General features: G+C 42.8%; 1 protein-coding gene across 1 annotated transcript in view; it reads right to left on the bottom strand.

The window, feature by feature from the left end:
• Positions 1-16,166, bottom strand: part of faxcb (failed axon connections homolog, metaxin like GST domain containing b) — a 104,710-nt gene that overhangs the window by 5,184 nt on the left and 83,360 nt on the right. Inside the window, exon 4 of the mRNA XM_038799539.1 lies at positions 14,695-14,912. Coding sequence (XP_038655467.1) covers positions 14,695-14,912 — 218 coding nt within the window. The remainder of the gene's footprint in view (positions 1-14,694; positions 14,913-16,166) is intronic.

Below are 16,166 nucleotides of genomic sequence, written 5' to 3'. Positions count from 1 at the left end.
CATTTGTTAGGGGAACGAGTTGCTCAGAAGTTAACATTTGTGTAGGACATTGCCAGTCAATGGATATTTGTCACAGGCTGAGGAGTTGCCTTAAAAAAACAAGTATTAACCTTAGTTAGTGATTAAATTAACTCTCAAAACATTGAGGATTGCTGTAAGAATCCAATGGGCACAGTCGGACATTCTGCCGCGACCCTCAGGCAAGGCTGTCACCAGCTGCGTGACACCTTGGACACCTTCACTAATGGTGCCAACTTCATGCACCAGGCTCTCCACTGCGGTCGCCACCACAGCGATGTTGGCCTTGGTGCCACTCATTGCCACCGCCATGTCCTGCGCCCATCGCTTCTGGGACTCCTCCAATTGGCTATGGATGTGATGCTGACATCCCCCATCGAATGTCCCGACTGCTCCGTATCTTCTCCATCAGATCCGGGTAACTTTGTCCAGAGGCTCATCATCAGGCAGGGACCCAGCTGGGTCCAGGGATCCAGTAGACCTCCGCCTACTGTCTCACCTGGGGCGGTTCCTGCCTCCACCAGATGTACATCAGCAGCAGTGTGGTGCCCAGCAGACTGTGCGCCAGAAGCCTGACCGCTAACATTTCCCACCGAGGTGTGTGTGTGTATCTGCGCTGGTGGAGGGTGGGGATGATAGTTGTGCCGTGACTATAACAGTTGCATCCTCGGAGCTCTCCTCCGAGGTGTTCTCCTCGGAGTCAGGGGAGGGGGCCGCCCGGATGGGCCAGCGCCGTCGCCTGGAGGACCTGCCGGAGAATGGACATATGGCCAGGGGAGGGATGGATCAGTCAGTAAGGCAATCACGACTCACGTTTGATAGGTCCTCCAGGTGGAGGAGCCTGATAGTCCCTTACCTCTGCGGCGTCTGCCAACCTCCGCGTGGGTGACCCACCTGACCTTGACCACACCAGTCACCTCCAGCGCCCGCTCCTCGAAGGAGGTGAGGATTCTGAAGTCTGGCACCCACCACCAGTGTGGGCCCTATACCGATGATTATAGGAGTGCTTTTCCTGAGGGGACACAGATAGGGCATCGTTAGCCACACGTGTGGTTCACAGTTATGGGGGAGGGGGGGATGAAGGGAGGGTTGTGGTGGAGGGAGAATTGAAGGGGTGGGTGGAGGGAGTGCTGAATGGGGAGGGGGATAGAGGGAGGGTTTGGGGTTGCCTGGGGGTTGCTCCCTTGGGGGGGGGGGGAACATTGGTGTCTACTCACTAGCTGCCCGGTGTACGTCGTTGACCTTCTTCTTGCACTGCTCCTGGTCACACTGCCTGAGCTGACTGCTGTCACCACCTCATCCCAGGCAGCACGGGCTGCCTGTGGTTCACCCTCCGGGACACTCGGGGGAACAGGACATCCCTGCTGGCCTCCACCACGTCCAGGAGACTCCCCAGGTCAGCATCCCTGAATCTTGGGGCCGGTCTCCTCAGCGCCATTGTCGCTGGGGTTGGCTGAGCCAGTGCCGCCTAAGTGCTGCTCAGACATGTTAGCGGCGGGCTGGCGAGCGCGGTCACCGCGAATCAGCTGGCAAGCCGGCATTCGGGGCGGGAATTTCCTTACACCAAGGTTTAGTATAGAGATCTCTGCAGGTTACTGCAAATGCGGCAGAACGGTGAAGGAAGGGACAATCTTCGAGGAACAAAATGAACAGTTTCTTTTGAGTTTGCAGACCTTGAGTTGGTACCTGATCACTAGCCTTCTCTAGAGAATGAGACAAGGAAAGCAGAAGTTTAAATAATTTTGATGCGATAGCAATTTGGAAACTTAGACATTTGAGTCTCTCATTGGGCTAAACCTGACTAAGGTGTGTGAATCTACATGGCTAATAGGAGCTGTAGTGGTTGTAATGGGAGCAGTGATAGCTGATATTCTAAAGAGTTATAGAGTTAGAAGAATAGTAGAGCAGGCTTGGAGGCAGTCCATGATTTAATAATGGAACGTTTAAGGATGGGGAGTAGAGTGCCCTTAGAGGAAGCGATAAAGATCATTCAGCAATGAGTGGTCGAAAGAAAGATGAGAGCAGGCAAGGCTTCAAGGTTGATTATGTGCTCTTTATTGTGCAGAAAGGGATAAAATGCACAATAAATGGATGGAGACGAGGCATGAAAATCTAACAAAACAGATACAGAATTAAATAGTGCAATTATTAGTGGTGTTACAGCATCAAAACTTGATGATTTTACAAGCAGGGAATGTTATGCAATAGTTGCAGGGGGTAAAGCAATCGTTGAAACCGTGTCACGTGGAAAACACGACTCTGACAGGAGTTGGAGGATGAATGCGGGCCACTCTTGAAACCGACTGAGTGTTCTGAGAGGGAGACAGATCATAGTCCGTGTAGAGATTGAGTAATTGAAAAAGAAGCTGGGAGACAGCAGGCAGTAGTTTCAACAGTGACAGCTAGGTCCCAGGATTCTGTTGATGAGACAAGTCATTTGCCACAGATCAGCCATGATCTCATTTAATAGTAGAGCAGGCTCAAGGGGCTGAATGGCCTACTCCTGTTCCTATGTTCCATGTTCCTATGAAGATTAGAGTTCTGCTCCTTCAATGGCTTTGGCTCCAGTAGAAGTAATACGGACATAACATGAGGTCAATCTTCATGGAGGAATAGTTGGGTACAGGACTTTGAACAGTTTGACAGCAAATGCATTGCAGGCTTGTGTTCAGGAGCTAAGGACTATAAAGTCAGGGACTTATAAAGTACTGATATTACAGTCTGGGACAACCAGAATTAGAGGAAAAGGATTGTGGAAATAATTCTTGCAGCTTGTGATTCCGGATTTAAGATAGCAATTATATCACAGAACAACAAATGAAATATTAGATCCAGTTCTTAAAGGGCTCGAAAATGGATATTAATGAAAAGGTGAGGTCACGTGAGGAACACCTGGGAGCATTTTTCCAGCAGTTATAATGATTCTATGTTTTATTTCAAGGACAGCCTCTTCCCACACCACCAGTAGGGTTTGACCAGGTCCGATCTGGGCAGCATGAGCTACACCAACTCCATGGGTTAGAATTGAGAACCAAGTTGAGAGAGCTTGAGGTGTGGCAACGGACAATATGCAGGTTAAAGAAATGATCTCTATTGTGGAAGGACCAAGAAAAGTCCCAGTAAAGTTTGGATACCGTGCATTAGCTGCAGGAGAGCAGAACACATCATGAGGCGGGAAATCATGGGATACTTAACAATATGGGGAACCATATATAATAAATAATACATATGTTGGGGACTGCTAAAATAGCCGATAATTGCAGTTTGTTATTGAGAAGTATGCGACATGACCAGATGAAGGAAGGGAAACTTAGAAGGGAAATGAATTGAGGAGCTGAGATGTAGAACAAAGATGGCTATATGTTGGATCAGGTAGCTAGCCGAATGAATTTGACAAGAAATTTATGTTTTGAACAAATGTGAGCTAAGTTGCCTCCCTGACATAGCCGAGAGTCGATCTCCCATGCATGCATACTGGTAAAAAACCTGGCCTGACTTACTTACAGCTAAGTGTTGAGTGTCTTTAATTTGATACTCTGCAGCACACAGCAAGGGAGTATGGAGGGGTTATCAGGCAAGAATGATTGCATAAGGGGAGATTACCTCCGGGTCCTCCTCCACACCCTTCCCAGTCAGTGTACAGCGCTGAAGGCAAAGGCACTATTTAGCCAATGAAATTGTTGATTTAAATGGAAGCTTGAGAACCTGCTAATAATAGTAATAATAATCTTTATTCGTGTTACAAGTAGGCTTACATTAACACTGCAATGAGGTTATTGTGACCCCGAGTCGCCACCTGTTTGGGTACACGGAGGGAGAATTCAGAATGTCCAATCACCTAACAAGCATATCTTTCGGAACTTGTGAGAGAAAACCCATGCAGACACGGGAAGAACGTGCAGACTCCGCCGGGAATCGAACCCAGGTCCCTGGCGCTGTGAAGCAACAGTGCTAACCACTGTGCTACTGTGCCGCCCAATAGTAGTCATGGCAAACCAGACACAAGTGGGTGAAACACACAGTATGTGCAGTAACCACACAGTCCTCAATGTACTCACAAGATTAGAAGTGAGCTGCGTTTGGCTCGAAATGAGGTTCCAACGTCATTTGAATAGGTGACCAGAGATTTTGACCAAATTACGAGACAGTCAAAAACAAATTATGCTTGTTGGTACCAGCTGGTGCGCCATGCTCTAAACAGCTACAGGGGATGGCCAAAATCTCAAATTGTCATGGTAGTCAGATTAAATTAAATAGCTTTCATCATGATGATGGAGAAAAAAACCCCACAGAATTACATCCGAAATATTGAACTTTAAAAAAGACTGAGTTTTATATTTTAAAATTGACACAAGCCCCAATGATGGCTGAAAAAGTACAACCAGCTACTGACAGAAATTTATTCATTTTTTAAAAATAAATTTAGATTTACCCAATTATTTTTTTCAATTAAGGAGCAATTTAGCGTGACCAATCCACCTACCCTGCACATCTTTGGGTTGTGGGGGTGAAACCTACACAGACACGGGGAAACTCCAAGGGCTGGGATTCGAACCCGGATCCTCAGAGCCATAGACAGCAGTGCTGATCACTGTGCCACGTGCTGCCCAGACACTGACAGAAATGTCTGGAGGGTGTTTCGCCCAGCCAGAGAAAGGATTGCAGCTGGAAAGAATACTGAAATTTCTCTACAAAACCACAGAACACTGGAATCGAAGAACAAACTATTTGCCTACAGAAGTCACTCTACTGAAATCAAATCATAACATCTGCATGCTTCATCATCTACTCCTCGCATGTCAAGGACTGTTCCGTACACCGTTTTATTAATATTTACTTACAATCGGAATTAATTCTCACTTGTAATCTGTATGAATGTATATGCATGTGTTTTAACATTTTTCTCCTTTTCTTTTTAGTAGTTAATACATTTACTCTATCCTTAACTCAAGAAAGCCTGGCTAAATTGACAGTTAAGTGAAAAAGATGTGAGCACGTATAAAGGAAACACTTCAATCCTGAAAATGCAAGGGATCCTAGAAACTATTAATCACCAGTATTTATGAATGCTAGTAATGGAAAAGAAACACTGGCCAGTGATATATTAAAATTATATCAAACTATTATTGATTATAACCAAGACAACAATTGGATAGGTACCAGTGAACTGGTTGAGATTTCTAGCGTTCATTTTCTCTTTGCAATTTGAAAGGCTTCAGCTAAGATGCTTCATGGCATTTGGATAACCGAGTCCAAGAGATAATTGGAGAAAATTTGTTAGTTTTTGCTAGAAGTAAGCACGATTGTGAGAAATTGTAGGGTAAAGAAATAATTAACGGACCTTGTCATTTTTTTCCTCAAACCCATACCCGATTCCCAGGGAAAGCATTCATTTTTTGGAAAAGGTAGGAGTTATCCCTTAAGCTCGGTGTGGTAAGTAAAGCAAGGAACTTTTGCGACCAATTTCCAATTTGGTCCGGGAAAGCTGGACAATTCTTGGATTCAAAACAGAAAATGATGGAAAAACTCAGCAGGTCTGGCAGCATCTGTGGAGAGACTCAGAGTTAATGTTTCAAGTCCATATGACTCCTCTTCAGAGACAATTCTTGAAGATTGATGGTTGACCACAGAAGGTTAAATAAGGTGGTGTCTAAATGCACACCTGCTGTTAGAGAAGCGCCCATATTAGCAATAGCTAAAGCATTTTCTATCTACACTGGTTATTCTGAGGCATACTAGGAGCAAAAAGGGATCAGTAAAAGTTGGCATTCACGTTTGAGGGCCAGAGTTTCACTTGAACGGTGAACCTACTGTCAGAGGAGAATGGCAGAAATCCTGACAGCCTTTTCGCAACCAAAGTATTTGTTGCAGTTAGTGAACTTCTTAAATTATTGATCAAGTTATTATCTTTATTATTGAAGGAGGGTTTAAAAGTCAACCTCAAGGAGTATCAATACCGTCACATGGTCTGAGTCCAGACAGTCACAAAATGGTAGAAGTCATTCATCAGTTGCAATTGGCAACATCCAAGTCTGCACTAGGTTTGTTTTGGGAATTTGTGAGTTACCAGTGCAGCTTTCTTCCAGGTTTTGCAAGCATGGTCATACTCCTCTCAGGACCTCTTAAAAGCAAAGAAGACCAGGTATTGTCTTTAAGGAGAGCAGAGCGCTCTAATGCGGTGGAGAAGTTAAAAGTAGCTGTTATGCCGGCTTAGTAGCATCATATCCAAAGCAGCCATTTCATTTGAAAGCAGCTTTCTGTTCAGTGCCCTGCTGATGTTAAATGAGAGGATATTCAAAAACCCAGAAGGGTAACGGAACATCGGTTCTTAGTGGTGTGTTTTTTCAATTTGGTATACTGTCAGAAAAGATAGATGAATCAGGGAGGAATAGTCCAGTTGTTTTGTGATCAATTAAAAAAAGAAAATTGATTAACTTAAAAGAAAAACACATAACAAGAAGGACTATAATCCACTACAACCGAGCATTTAACTATACTGAAGGATATATATACACACATTATTACATTAAATTACCCCTTTGTTCCCAACGATCTACGATTCCTGAACTCTGAGATGCCTCTTGTCCCTAAACCACATCCAAACTCCAGGAGCTAAATCCAGCAGATAATGACCACGCACAGGTTATTTGGCCACATTTGGGAAAACCACCTTCAGTTTCAGTCATAATCTTCTTGGTTCGAGTTTTGGTATTTAACTGACTGCCCTTTTAGCAATAAAGTGTTTTCAGGGATGACTGTTTTCTGAAGCTTGGTGTGTCTGTGATGTAATCTGCCTCTACTGTGTCCCTTTCTCTAATTATTATGCTATGGATATATCATTCTTTCCCTTTGATGTTATGTTCCCTGTGGACCCAGCGTTTAGCATATAAGTGCCAATTCTCTTACCCCGCACTTTGAGTTACCTTTTTTATACCCCATTGTTTCCCCCTAATCACATAGGTAAACACTTGCTTTTCTCGTTGGTATTTAAGCGATTCACATATCGAAACACCCCTTCGGACAGCTGCCCTTATCAATTTCCCCCTTCTTTTTATCCCAGTTTCAATTTTAATCTTAATTTTCAGCCAATTCTTAGCACCTTTCCTCTTTTTTCAAATGAAATATCATAATTTTAAAGACAATTACATTTCTCTACCATTTCTTATCAGTTCTACGTTATCTGACATTACAAAGAATTTAAAACATATATTAACATAAAATATACCCCAAAATATTAACACAAGGTTCCCAATAGTATCTTTTCCACTCATGACAAGACATCAGCAATGATGTTTCCTCTCCCAGCCATGTGAATGATTTTCAAATTAAACAGTTGTAGTAACAAACTCCATCTAAACAACCTGGTGTTCTGATTTCAAAGTCTCTCCAGAAACTCTAGGGGATTATGGTCTGTATAAATGATTGTTTCTACTGAATTACTGGCAACATAAATCTCAAAATGTTGTAATTCCAATGAAGTGAAAGTGTATTTTTCAATTGTAGGATACTTGTTGATAAGGATTTAACTTCCTTGAGAAATATCCCACAGGCTTCTCAATTCCTGTAACTTCATAGCCCCCATACCAATGTCACGAGCATGCACAGCCAGTTTAAACTGTTTGGTGCAGCTTACACTGGCGCTGTTGTCAACACAGTTTTGAAATGTTGGATTGCAGTTTGACAGTCCTCCATCCAGTTACATTTTTTGTTCTTCTTTGACAAGATTCCTCATGGCAGACTGGTACAAAAGGTAAAGTCACATGGGATTAGGGGTGAGCTGGCAAGATGGATATAGAACTGGCTAGGTCATAGAAGACAGAGGGTTGACTTGATATAGGAAATAACACCAACACTTTCTCCCCTTCCAAGAAACTATAACTCTGTGCTCTCCTATCAGCCATTGCTTTCATTCCCTGCTGTGCTATTGTTAAATGCCTCCTTGGCACCTCCCATTCAGTCTTTCTCTGAAACTCAATTCGTAGTCCAAAAGTGTAGTCTTTGATTTCTTACTCAATAACTTTTCTTGGATTAATTTCAGTGGTCCTCTAACTTCATGTCCATAAACCAATTCAAATCTAAATCTTGCAGAATCTTTTAGCAAATAGCAAATTTGAAAATTTGCTAACAGCAAATAATAAAAATGAAATTGTCCCAGTGATGAGGGTAATCTTGACTGTACACTTACGATTGTTTTCAAAGTTTTTGCCACCTCTCAAATGCTCCCTGTGACTCTGGCTGATACACCAATGATTTATACTGTTTTATTTCCAAGCTATTCATGACTTCTTTAAATAATCCTGACATGAAATTTGATCTTTGATTCAATGACATCTCTTTCGGTAAGCCACATCTAGTTGGTTAATTCTTCTACCACTCTCTTAGATGTGATGTTTCTTAATGGTTTGGCTTCAAGAATTCTAGTGAATATATCCATAATAGTTAACCAAGATTGATTTTGTTATGATCCGAGTTGATGTTATAATTGGACGGGAAGACCCCAGAATGGAACCCTTGCTTAAAAGTCTGTAACTTTTTTAACAGGAAGAATAACATTTATTAAACATGGAAAAAATGGATAATAATACAATACTCCTTTACTCTCCCTGAGTTTAACAAATACACACAGCTTTAAAGATTAACATGAATTACACAGTACATCTTAAGCTATAATGGTCTCATTAACACAAAATGTTGCTTTTAAACACACAAGATGACTGAGATCAAATACACTCACTCTGCTCAAACTCAAGTTACTATCTGCGGATTTCTCCTCAGAAACCCTCAAATGATGATCATATGAGAGTCCCAGCAATAGTACTGAATACTTGTGTTCCAGAACTTGCTGCACCTCTAGCCAAGCTGTTCCAGTACAGCTACAACACTGGCATCTATCCGGCAATGTGGAAAACTGTCCAGGTGTGTCCTGTAGACAGGAAACAGGACAAATCCAACACAGGCAATTACCATCCCATCAGTCTACTCTCCATCATCAGCAATAGCCTGCTCACGGACGCTCAGTTTTATGTTCCGTCAGGGTCACTCAGATCCAGAACTTATTACAGCCTTGGTTCAAACATGGTCAAAAGAACTGAATATCAGAGGTGAGAGTGACTGCCCTTGACATCAAGGCAGCTTTTGACTGAGTATGGCATCAAGGAGCCCTAGCTAAACTGGAGTCGATGGGAATCAGGGAATGGGAAACTCTCCGCTGGTTGGAATCATACCTGGCACAAAAGAAGATGGTTGTGGTGGTTGGAGGTCAATAATCTCAGCTCCAGGATATCACTGCAGGAGTTCCTCAGGATAGTGTCCTAGCCCAACAATCTTCAGCTGCTTCATCAATGACCTGCCTTCCATCAAAAGGTCAGAAGTGGGGATGGTTGTGGATGATTGCACAATGTTCAACACAATTCGCGACTCCTCAAATAATGAAGCAGCCCATGCCCAAATGCAATAAGACCTGGACAATGTCCAGGCTTGGGCTGACAAGTGACAAGTTACATTTGCACCACACAAGTGCTAGACAATGACCATCTCATAAAATAGAAGATCTAACCATTGTCTCTTAACATTCAATGGCATTACCATCGCTGCATCCCTCACAATCAACATCATGCGGGTTACCATTGTTCCGAAACTGAACTGGGCTAGCCATATTAATATTGTGGCTACCAGGGCAGGATAAAGACTAGGAATGCTATGGCAAGTAATTCACCTCCTGACCCCCCAAAGCCTGTCCACCATTTACAAGGCCCAAGTCAGAAGTGTTATGGAATATTCCCCACTTACCTGGATGAGTGCAGCTCCAACAACACTCAAGGAGCGCGATACCATCCAAGACAAAACAAGTTGCTTGACTGCTCCTCCTTCCACAAACATTCAAACCCTCCACCACTGAAGAACACGGTAGCACTGTGGTTAGCAGTTGCTTCACAGCGTCAGGGACCCGGGTACAATTCCCGGCTTGAGTCACTGTCTGTGTGGAGTCTGCATGTTCTTGTGTCTGTGTGGGTTTCCTCCGGGTGCTCTGGTTTCCTCCCACAAGTCCCGAAATACGTGCTTGTTCAGTGAATTGGACATTCTCAATTCTCCCTCAGTGTACCCGAACAGGCGGCGGAATGTGGCGACACAGTAACTTCATTGCAGTGTGACATCTTGTGACACGAATAAAGATTATAATTATGAACAGTGGCAGCCATGTATACCATCTACAAGAAGCACTGCAGCAACTCACCAAGGTGCCTCAGAAAGCACCTTCCAAACCCACAACCACTACCATCTAGAAGGACAAGAGCATCAGATAACAGAATCTCACCACCTGGAGATTCCCCTCAAAGTCACTCACCACCGTGGCTTGGAAATATATCCCTGCTCCTTCACTGTCACTGGGCAAAACCCTGGAATTCCCTCCCTAAGAGCACAGTGGGTGTACCTACACCTCAAGAAGGTAACTCACCACTACCATCTGAAGGGCAGCTAAGGATGGGTAATAAATGCTGGCCTAACCACCGATGCTCATGAACCGTAAATTAATTAATTTTTTTTGAAGTTTCCAAACTCCACTGCGAAAGCTCACTTTAAAATCTCTCATAAAAATGCTTTCGGTTAGCGGTTTACATTCTGAAATCCAGACCAGGCTTTCCAAATGACACTTTTAAACAAAGCTTCTACTCCACTTTTAGCCATGAACCCAGTCCAGGAATTTGCACCAACCACTTTAAGATTTCTTCGTCTTGACTGCTGTGCAAACTTTTCACAATTAATTTAACTCTCGATTTTCAGACTAAATTAAAATAGCTTCAGATGTTTGATTTACCTTTGAAGGCTGCTGTCCCACTTTAAATCTGGTTACTGCAATTGTCTCTTCTTGCTTTACTCTTCCATGAATTCTTCTGAACAATATCTTGGTCTCTGTTCACTTAACTCCAGACTTCTTGGACACCTCTCTTCATTTCACTAGTTTTCTTAACTAGCTGCTCTTAGGAATGCTGTGCTTGTTTCCTTAACCATTACTCCATTGTATGGCTTTTCTTACAGAAAAGCTAAGAGAGATGTTCTTTCTCTAGCTTTCTAAACCAATTGTTTCTAGCAACAATCTACCTATCTTCAACTGTAATCAAATTAACTGAACTAAAACCTAAAAGATTCTCTACCTAACAAGGCCCCAGTTGTTCAGCAACACCCATACGCTTATGCCTTCTACTTTTTCTTCAAGTCACAGTCCTCTTTAAACACAATAGAAACATAGTTGGAGCTTAACCAACCCCCACACAAACACCTTTGTCCATCATGAATCTAACTACAGGTTTTACCCTTCCATGTACAGAAACATTACATTACACCCACTTAAAACTATACCTTGTTTCTAATGTTTACCAATACAAATATAAATCCCTTAAAACTACCTTTGCTTTCCTAACAATTTCACTTTGTGGTTTCAACAGTGGTCCAACACAGTTGACTAAAATATTGATAGGGACAGGAATGGTTGTTGAAGGTGCCGGGGTTTAGATATTTCAGTAAGCTCAGGGAAGGTGGTAAAAGAGGGGGAGGGGTGGCATTGTTAGTCAAGGACAGTATTACGGTGGCAGAAAGGACATTTGATGAAGACTCGTCTACTGAGGTAGTATGGGCTGAGATTAGAAACAGGAAAGGAGAGGTCACCCTTTTAGGGATTTTCTATAGGCCTCTGAAAAGTTCCAGAGATGTAGAGGAAAGGATTGCAAAGATGATTCTGGATAGGAGCAAAAGTAACAGGGTAGTTGTTATGGGGGACTTTAACTTTCCAAATATTGATTGGAAACGCTATAGTTCGAGTACTTTAGATGGATCCGTTTTTGTCCAATGTGCGCAGGAGGGTTTCCTGATGCAGTATGTAGATAGGCCAATGTGAGGCGAGGCCATATTGGATTTGGTACTGGGTAATGAACTAGGACAGGTGTTAGATTTGGAGGTAGGTGAGCACTTTGGTAATAGTGACCACAATTCAATTACGTTTACTTTAGTGATGGAAACGGATAGGTATATACCGCAGGGCAAGAGTTATATCTGGGGGAAAGGCAATTATGATGCGATGAGGTAAGACTTAGGATGCATCGGATGGGGAGGGATATTGCAGGGGATGGGCACAATGGAAATGTGGAGCTTGTTCAAGGAACAGCTACTGCGTGGCCTTGATACGTATGTACCTGTTGGGCAGAGAGGAAGTGGTCGAGTGAGGGAACCGTGGTTACTAAAGTAATTGAAACACTTGTCAAGAGGAAGAAGGAGGCTTATGATAAGACATGAAGGTTCAGTTAGGGCGCTCGAGAGTTACAAGTTAGCTAGGAAGGACCTAAAGAGAGAGCTAAGAAGAGCCAGGAGGGGACATGAGAAAGAAGAGCCAGGAGGGGACATGAGAAGTCTTTGGCAGGTAGGATCAAGGATAACCCTAAAGCTTTCTATAGATATGTCAGGAATAAAAGAATGACTAGGGTAAGAGTGGGTCCAGTCAAGGACAGTAGTGGGAAGTTGTGCGTGGAGTCCGAGGAGATAGGAGAGTGGCTAAATGAATATTTTTTGTCAGTATTCATGCAGGAAAAAGACAAATTTGTCGAGGAGAATACTGAGATACAGGCTACTGGACTAGAAGGGCTTGAGATTCATAAGGCGGATGTGTTAGCAATTCTGGAAAGAGTGAAAATAGATAAGTCCCCTGGGCCGGATGGGATTTATCCTAGGATTCTCTGGGAAGCTAGGGAGGAGATTGTTGAGCCATTGACTTTGATCTTTAAGTCATCTTTGTCTACAGGAATAGTGCCAGAGGACTGGAAGATAGAAAATGTTGTCCCGTTGTTCAAGAAGGGGAGTAGAGACAACCCCGGTAACTATAGACCAGTGAGCCTTACTTCTGTTGTGGGCAAAGTCTTGGAAAGGTTTACAAGAGATGGGATGTATAATCATCTGGAAAGGAATTATTTGATTAGAGATAGTCAACATGGTTTTGTGAAGGGTAGGTCGTGCCTCACAAACCTTATTGAGTTCTTTGAGAAGGTGACCAAACAGGTGGATGAGGGTAAAGCAGTTGATGTGGTGTATATGGATTTCAGTAAAGCGTTTGATAAGGTTCCCCACGGTAGGCTATTGCAGAAAATACGGAGGCATGGGATTCAGGGTGATTTAGCAGTTTGGATCAGAAATTGGCTAGCTGGAAGAAGACAAAGGGTGGTGGTTGATGGGAAATGTTCAGACTGGAGTCCAGTTACTAGTGGTGTACCGCAAGGATCTGTTTTGGGGCCACTGCTGTTTGTCATTTTTATAAATGACCTGGAGGAGAGCGTAGAAGGATGGATGAGTAAATTTGCAGATGACACTAACGTTCATGAATGGTTATTGCTGTTTGTTCACCACTAGCCACAAAGTCCACCCCCACTGCAGGAAATGTGTGATCCGGACTATCATAGAAACATGCAGACTCTCAGAGTTCACAGCTTTATATAACAAGGGAACAGAGCCACTCATAACCAGAATTCACAACCTCCGATTAATATAGAATGCAGATTTTAGAGTTAAAAGACACAAACCAAGAAACATAAACAAACAGCAGTTAGATTGCAGATTGCCAGGAATTATAAGTACAAATCATTGAACTTGAAGAGTGCAAGGGATGATTACACACAACAATGCTCCCAGAGAGGGTCACAGCTCGCCATTGGAAACCTGAGTTCAAATGGTACACTACTAAAAGTCTAAAAGAGGGTGAGGGGGCGATTTTGAGCTCTCTCTCTTTGTCCGTGAGAAACTCTGCGCAGGTGAAAAATCTCGAGAAAATCAAAAAACATGATTTACTCCAGTGTAATTGGACTTTGAAATTCCACCCCCCTCCCATCCAGTCTCCAGTGGAGCAGTGAGAATCTACGGGAACCTGATTTGAATACATTACCATGTAATTAGTGAGCACTGTCTCCAGAACTTCCCCGCCCCCCCCCCCCCCCTCACGGAATTGTTACCCGTCATGACAGCAACGTCATTTACAGCAGGTCTGGCCGGTTGTCAGGCAGTTGAGGGGATCTCTCTGGAGATGCACAGATAAGTATGGCCCCCAGGGTGTAGAGGACCATGCCTGAGCAGTGCCCTGGTGCTGCTCATGGCAGTGTCAACCTGTGCCAGGGGCATTGTCAAGGCAGGGTCCTAGTGGGAGCCCCATGGGGGGGTGGGGAGGAATCTGCCATGATTACTGTCTGCGGGGAGAGCCCCAAGACCTCCGAGATGTGCCCTGGGTTCCGTAGCTGCAGCGCTGTTTGGGGTGCCCTTTACAAGGATGTCCCGACCTGTTTGAAGCTGGTTAACTGCGTTAACTACGCCCACTCACTTTCTTTTCTAAGAGGCTCAAGATTCCATGAGAAATCCTGATGACTCCGTTGGTGGGATTCACTCCGTTTTTCTCGCCGGAACTGGCACTGTGCTATTTATTGATAAGATTCCGCCCAAAGATTAAAGACGAAGATCATGAAAGAACACAAAGGTGAATGGAGATGTTGTACACCAAGAAATAGTTACTGGTTACAAGCAAACACACATGCAAGAGCATTTCTTTTCATGCAGACTAATAAACACTGGAGGTGGAGGTTGTGTGCAAGTCAGAGCTGTTCCTGTGAAATATATGGCACTTCACAGCAAAAAAATGTTTCATCTCACCCAAAATCACTGAAAGTGATCGCATATCCTTTTCCATTAAGGTATATATTTCCTCCTTTGAGAAGCGGCCGATGCCTTGACCATACATTTCCCGTTTAACAATTCCTCTTGTTAGATGGCACAGTATCCATTTGAGGAAACCACTGAATGGGCCTGAGACAGACAATATTTTCCGGGTCTCATGGAGGTTGTCAATCCACTGACAGTATACTATGGCCCTGTAATATCAAAAGAACAACGGTGTAACATTCATAAATAGCATTTTAGATTTGCCTTTAATGCATGGATGCAAACAACATTTACACAGAAGCAAAGGTGAATACATCTCTTGTTCTATATTCACTTTAATTGGGAGTAGGAAATGACAAAACTGGAATATCGGTGGAGGTGGGATGGTCAGTCAGAAATATTTTTTGGCACATAGCAGTTTTATCAAGCGCTTACTCCAAATTGTGCTCGGTGAGTTTTAAAAGATATACATAGTCAAAGAGTCACAACAAAAGTTGCTATCATCTATGCACTCTCTTATAAAGAAATATTTAATTTTGAAAGCCATTACAGGGTTCTGATAACATTTATATCGTTGAAATTTTACAACAGGCAATCTTTGAGTAAAATTCCCAAGATAAATCTTGTACAATTGAAATGATAAAATGACAAAATCTCTCTCCAGCTTCATATTAACTCATTGAAGTCTTTTTAGCATCATCTCAGAATGGCAGAAGATAAGGAGCAAAAGAAACAATTGTTGCATGAAATTTCGCAGCTAACTGCCAAGTCTGCCCGAAGACCGTGTGTCCGTTCTGCTTTTAGTAAAGCTTTGAGATGGAGCAATAAAATGCTAGCGGTGATAGGAAAATAAATGCTGAGCTGCAACTAATATCAACGGTGACAAGATTAAAATTAACCAAGCCATTTTCAGTCCTGGTATTTAAAACATGTGACTGGCTTTAATTGATACAATTTCAAAAGGAATCAGTTGATTACATCAAATTGTTTGTTTCCATACTCACAGTACTTCTTGCTTATGTGATTATCAGTTGCTTTTCTAACAATCATTTGATTTTAAAGGTTGATGCAATACTTTTCGATATCACGAAAGGGTGCAATTTGAAAATATGCAATATATAACATTGCAAAATGCTGGAAAATCTCAGCAGGTCTGGTAGCATCCGTAGGGAGAGAAAAGAGCTAACGTTTCGAGTCCGATGACTCTTTGTCAAAGCATCCGCAGTAATTTACTTTTATTATGGAGGAATACCTTACCGGTCGAAGTTAATCAGTGTTGAAGAGTAACGTCTCGAGCTGTTTGTGAAAATAGTGAAAATGGAGGAAAAAGGTGTCTTTGGATTCCTCCATTCTTGTCGCAAAGCAAATATGGATTGAAACTTTGTCTTATGATATGAATATCACATGTCTTAATATATTCATAGGAACATAGGAACAAAAGGCCATTCAACCCAATGAGCCTT

This window comes from Scyliorhinus canicula, chromosome 6, assembly GCF_902713615.1.
Source record: "Scyliorhinus canicula chromosome 6, sScyCan1.1, whole genome shotgun sequence".
In the NCBI taxonomy this organism is placed as follows: Eukaryota; Metazoa; Chordata; class Chondrichthyes; order Carcharhiniformes; family Scyliorhinidae; genus Scyliorhinus; species Scyliorhinus canicula.
Note: the sequence above shows the minus strand (reverse complement) of the source record. Positions and strands in the feature narration are given on the sequence as shown.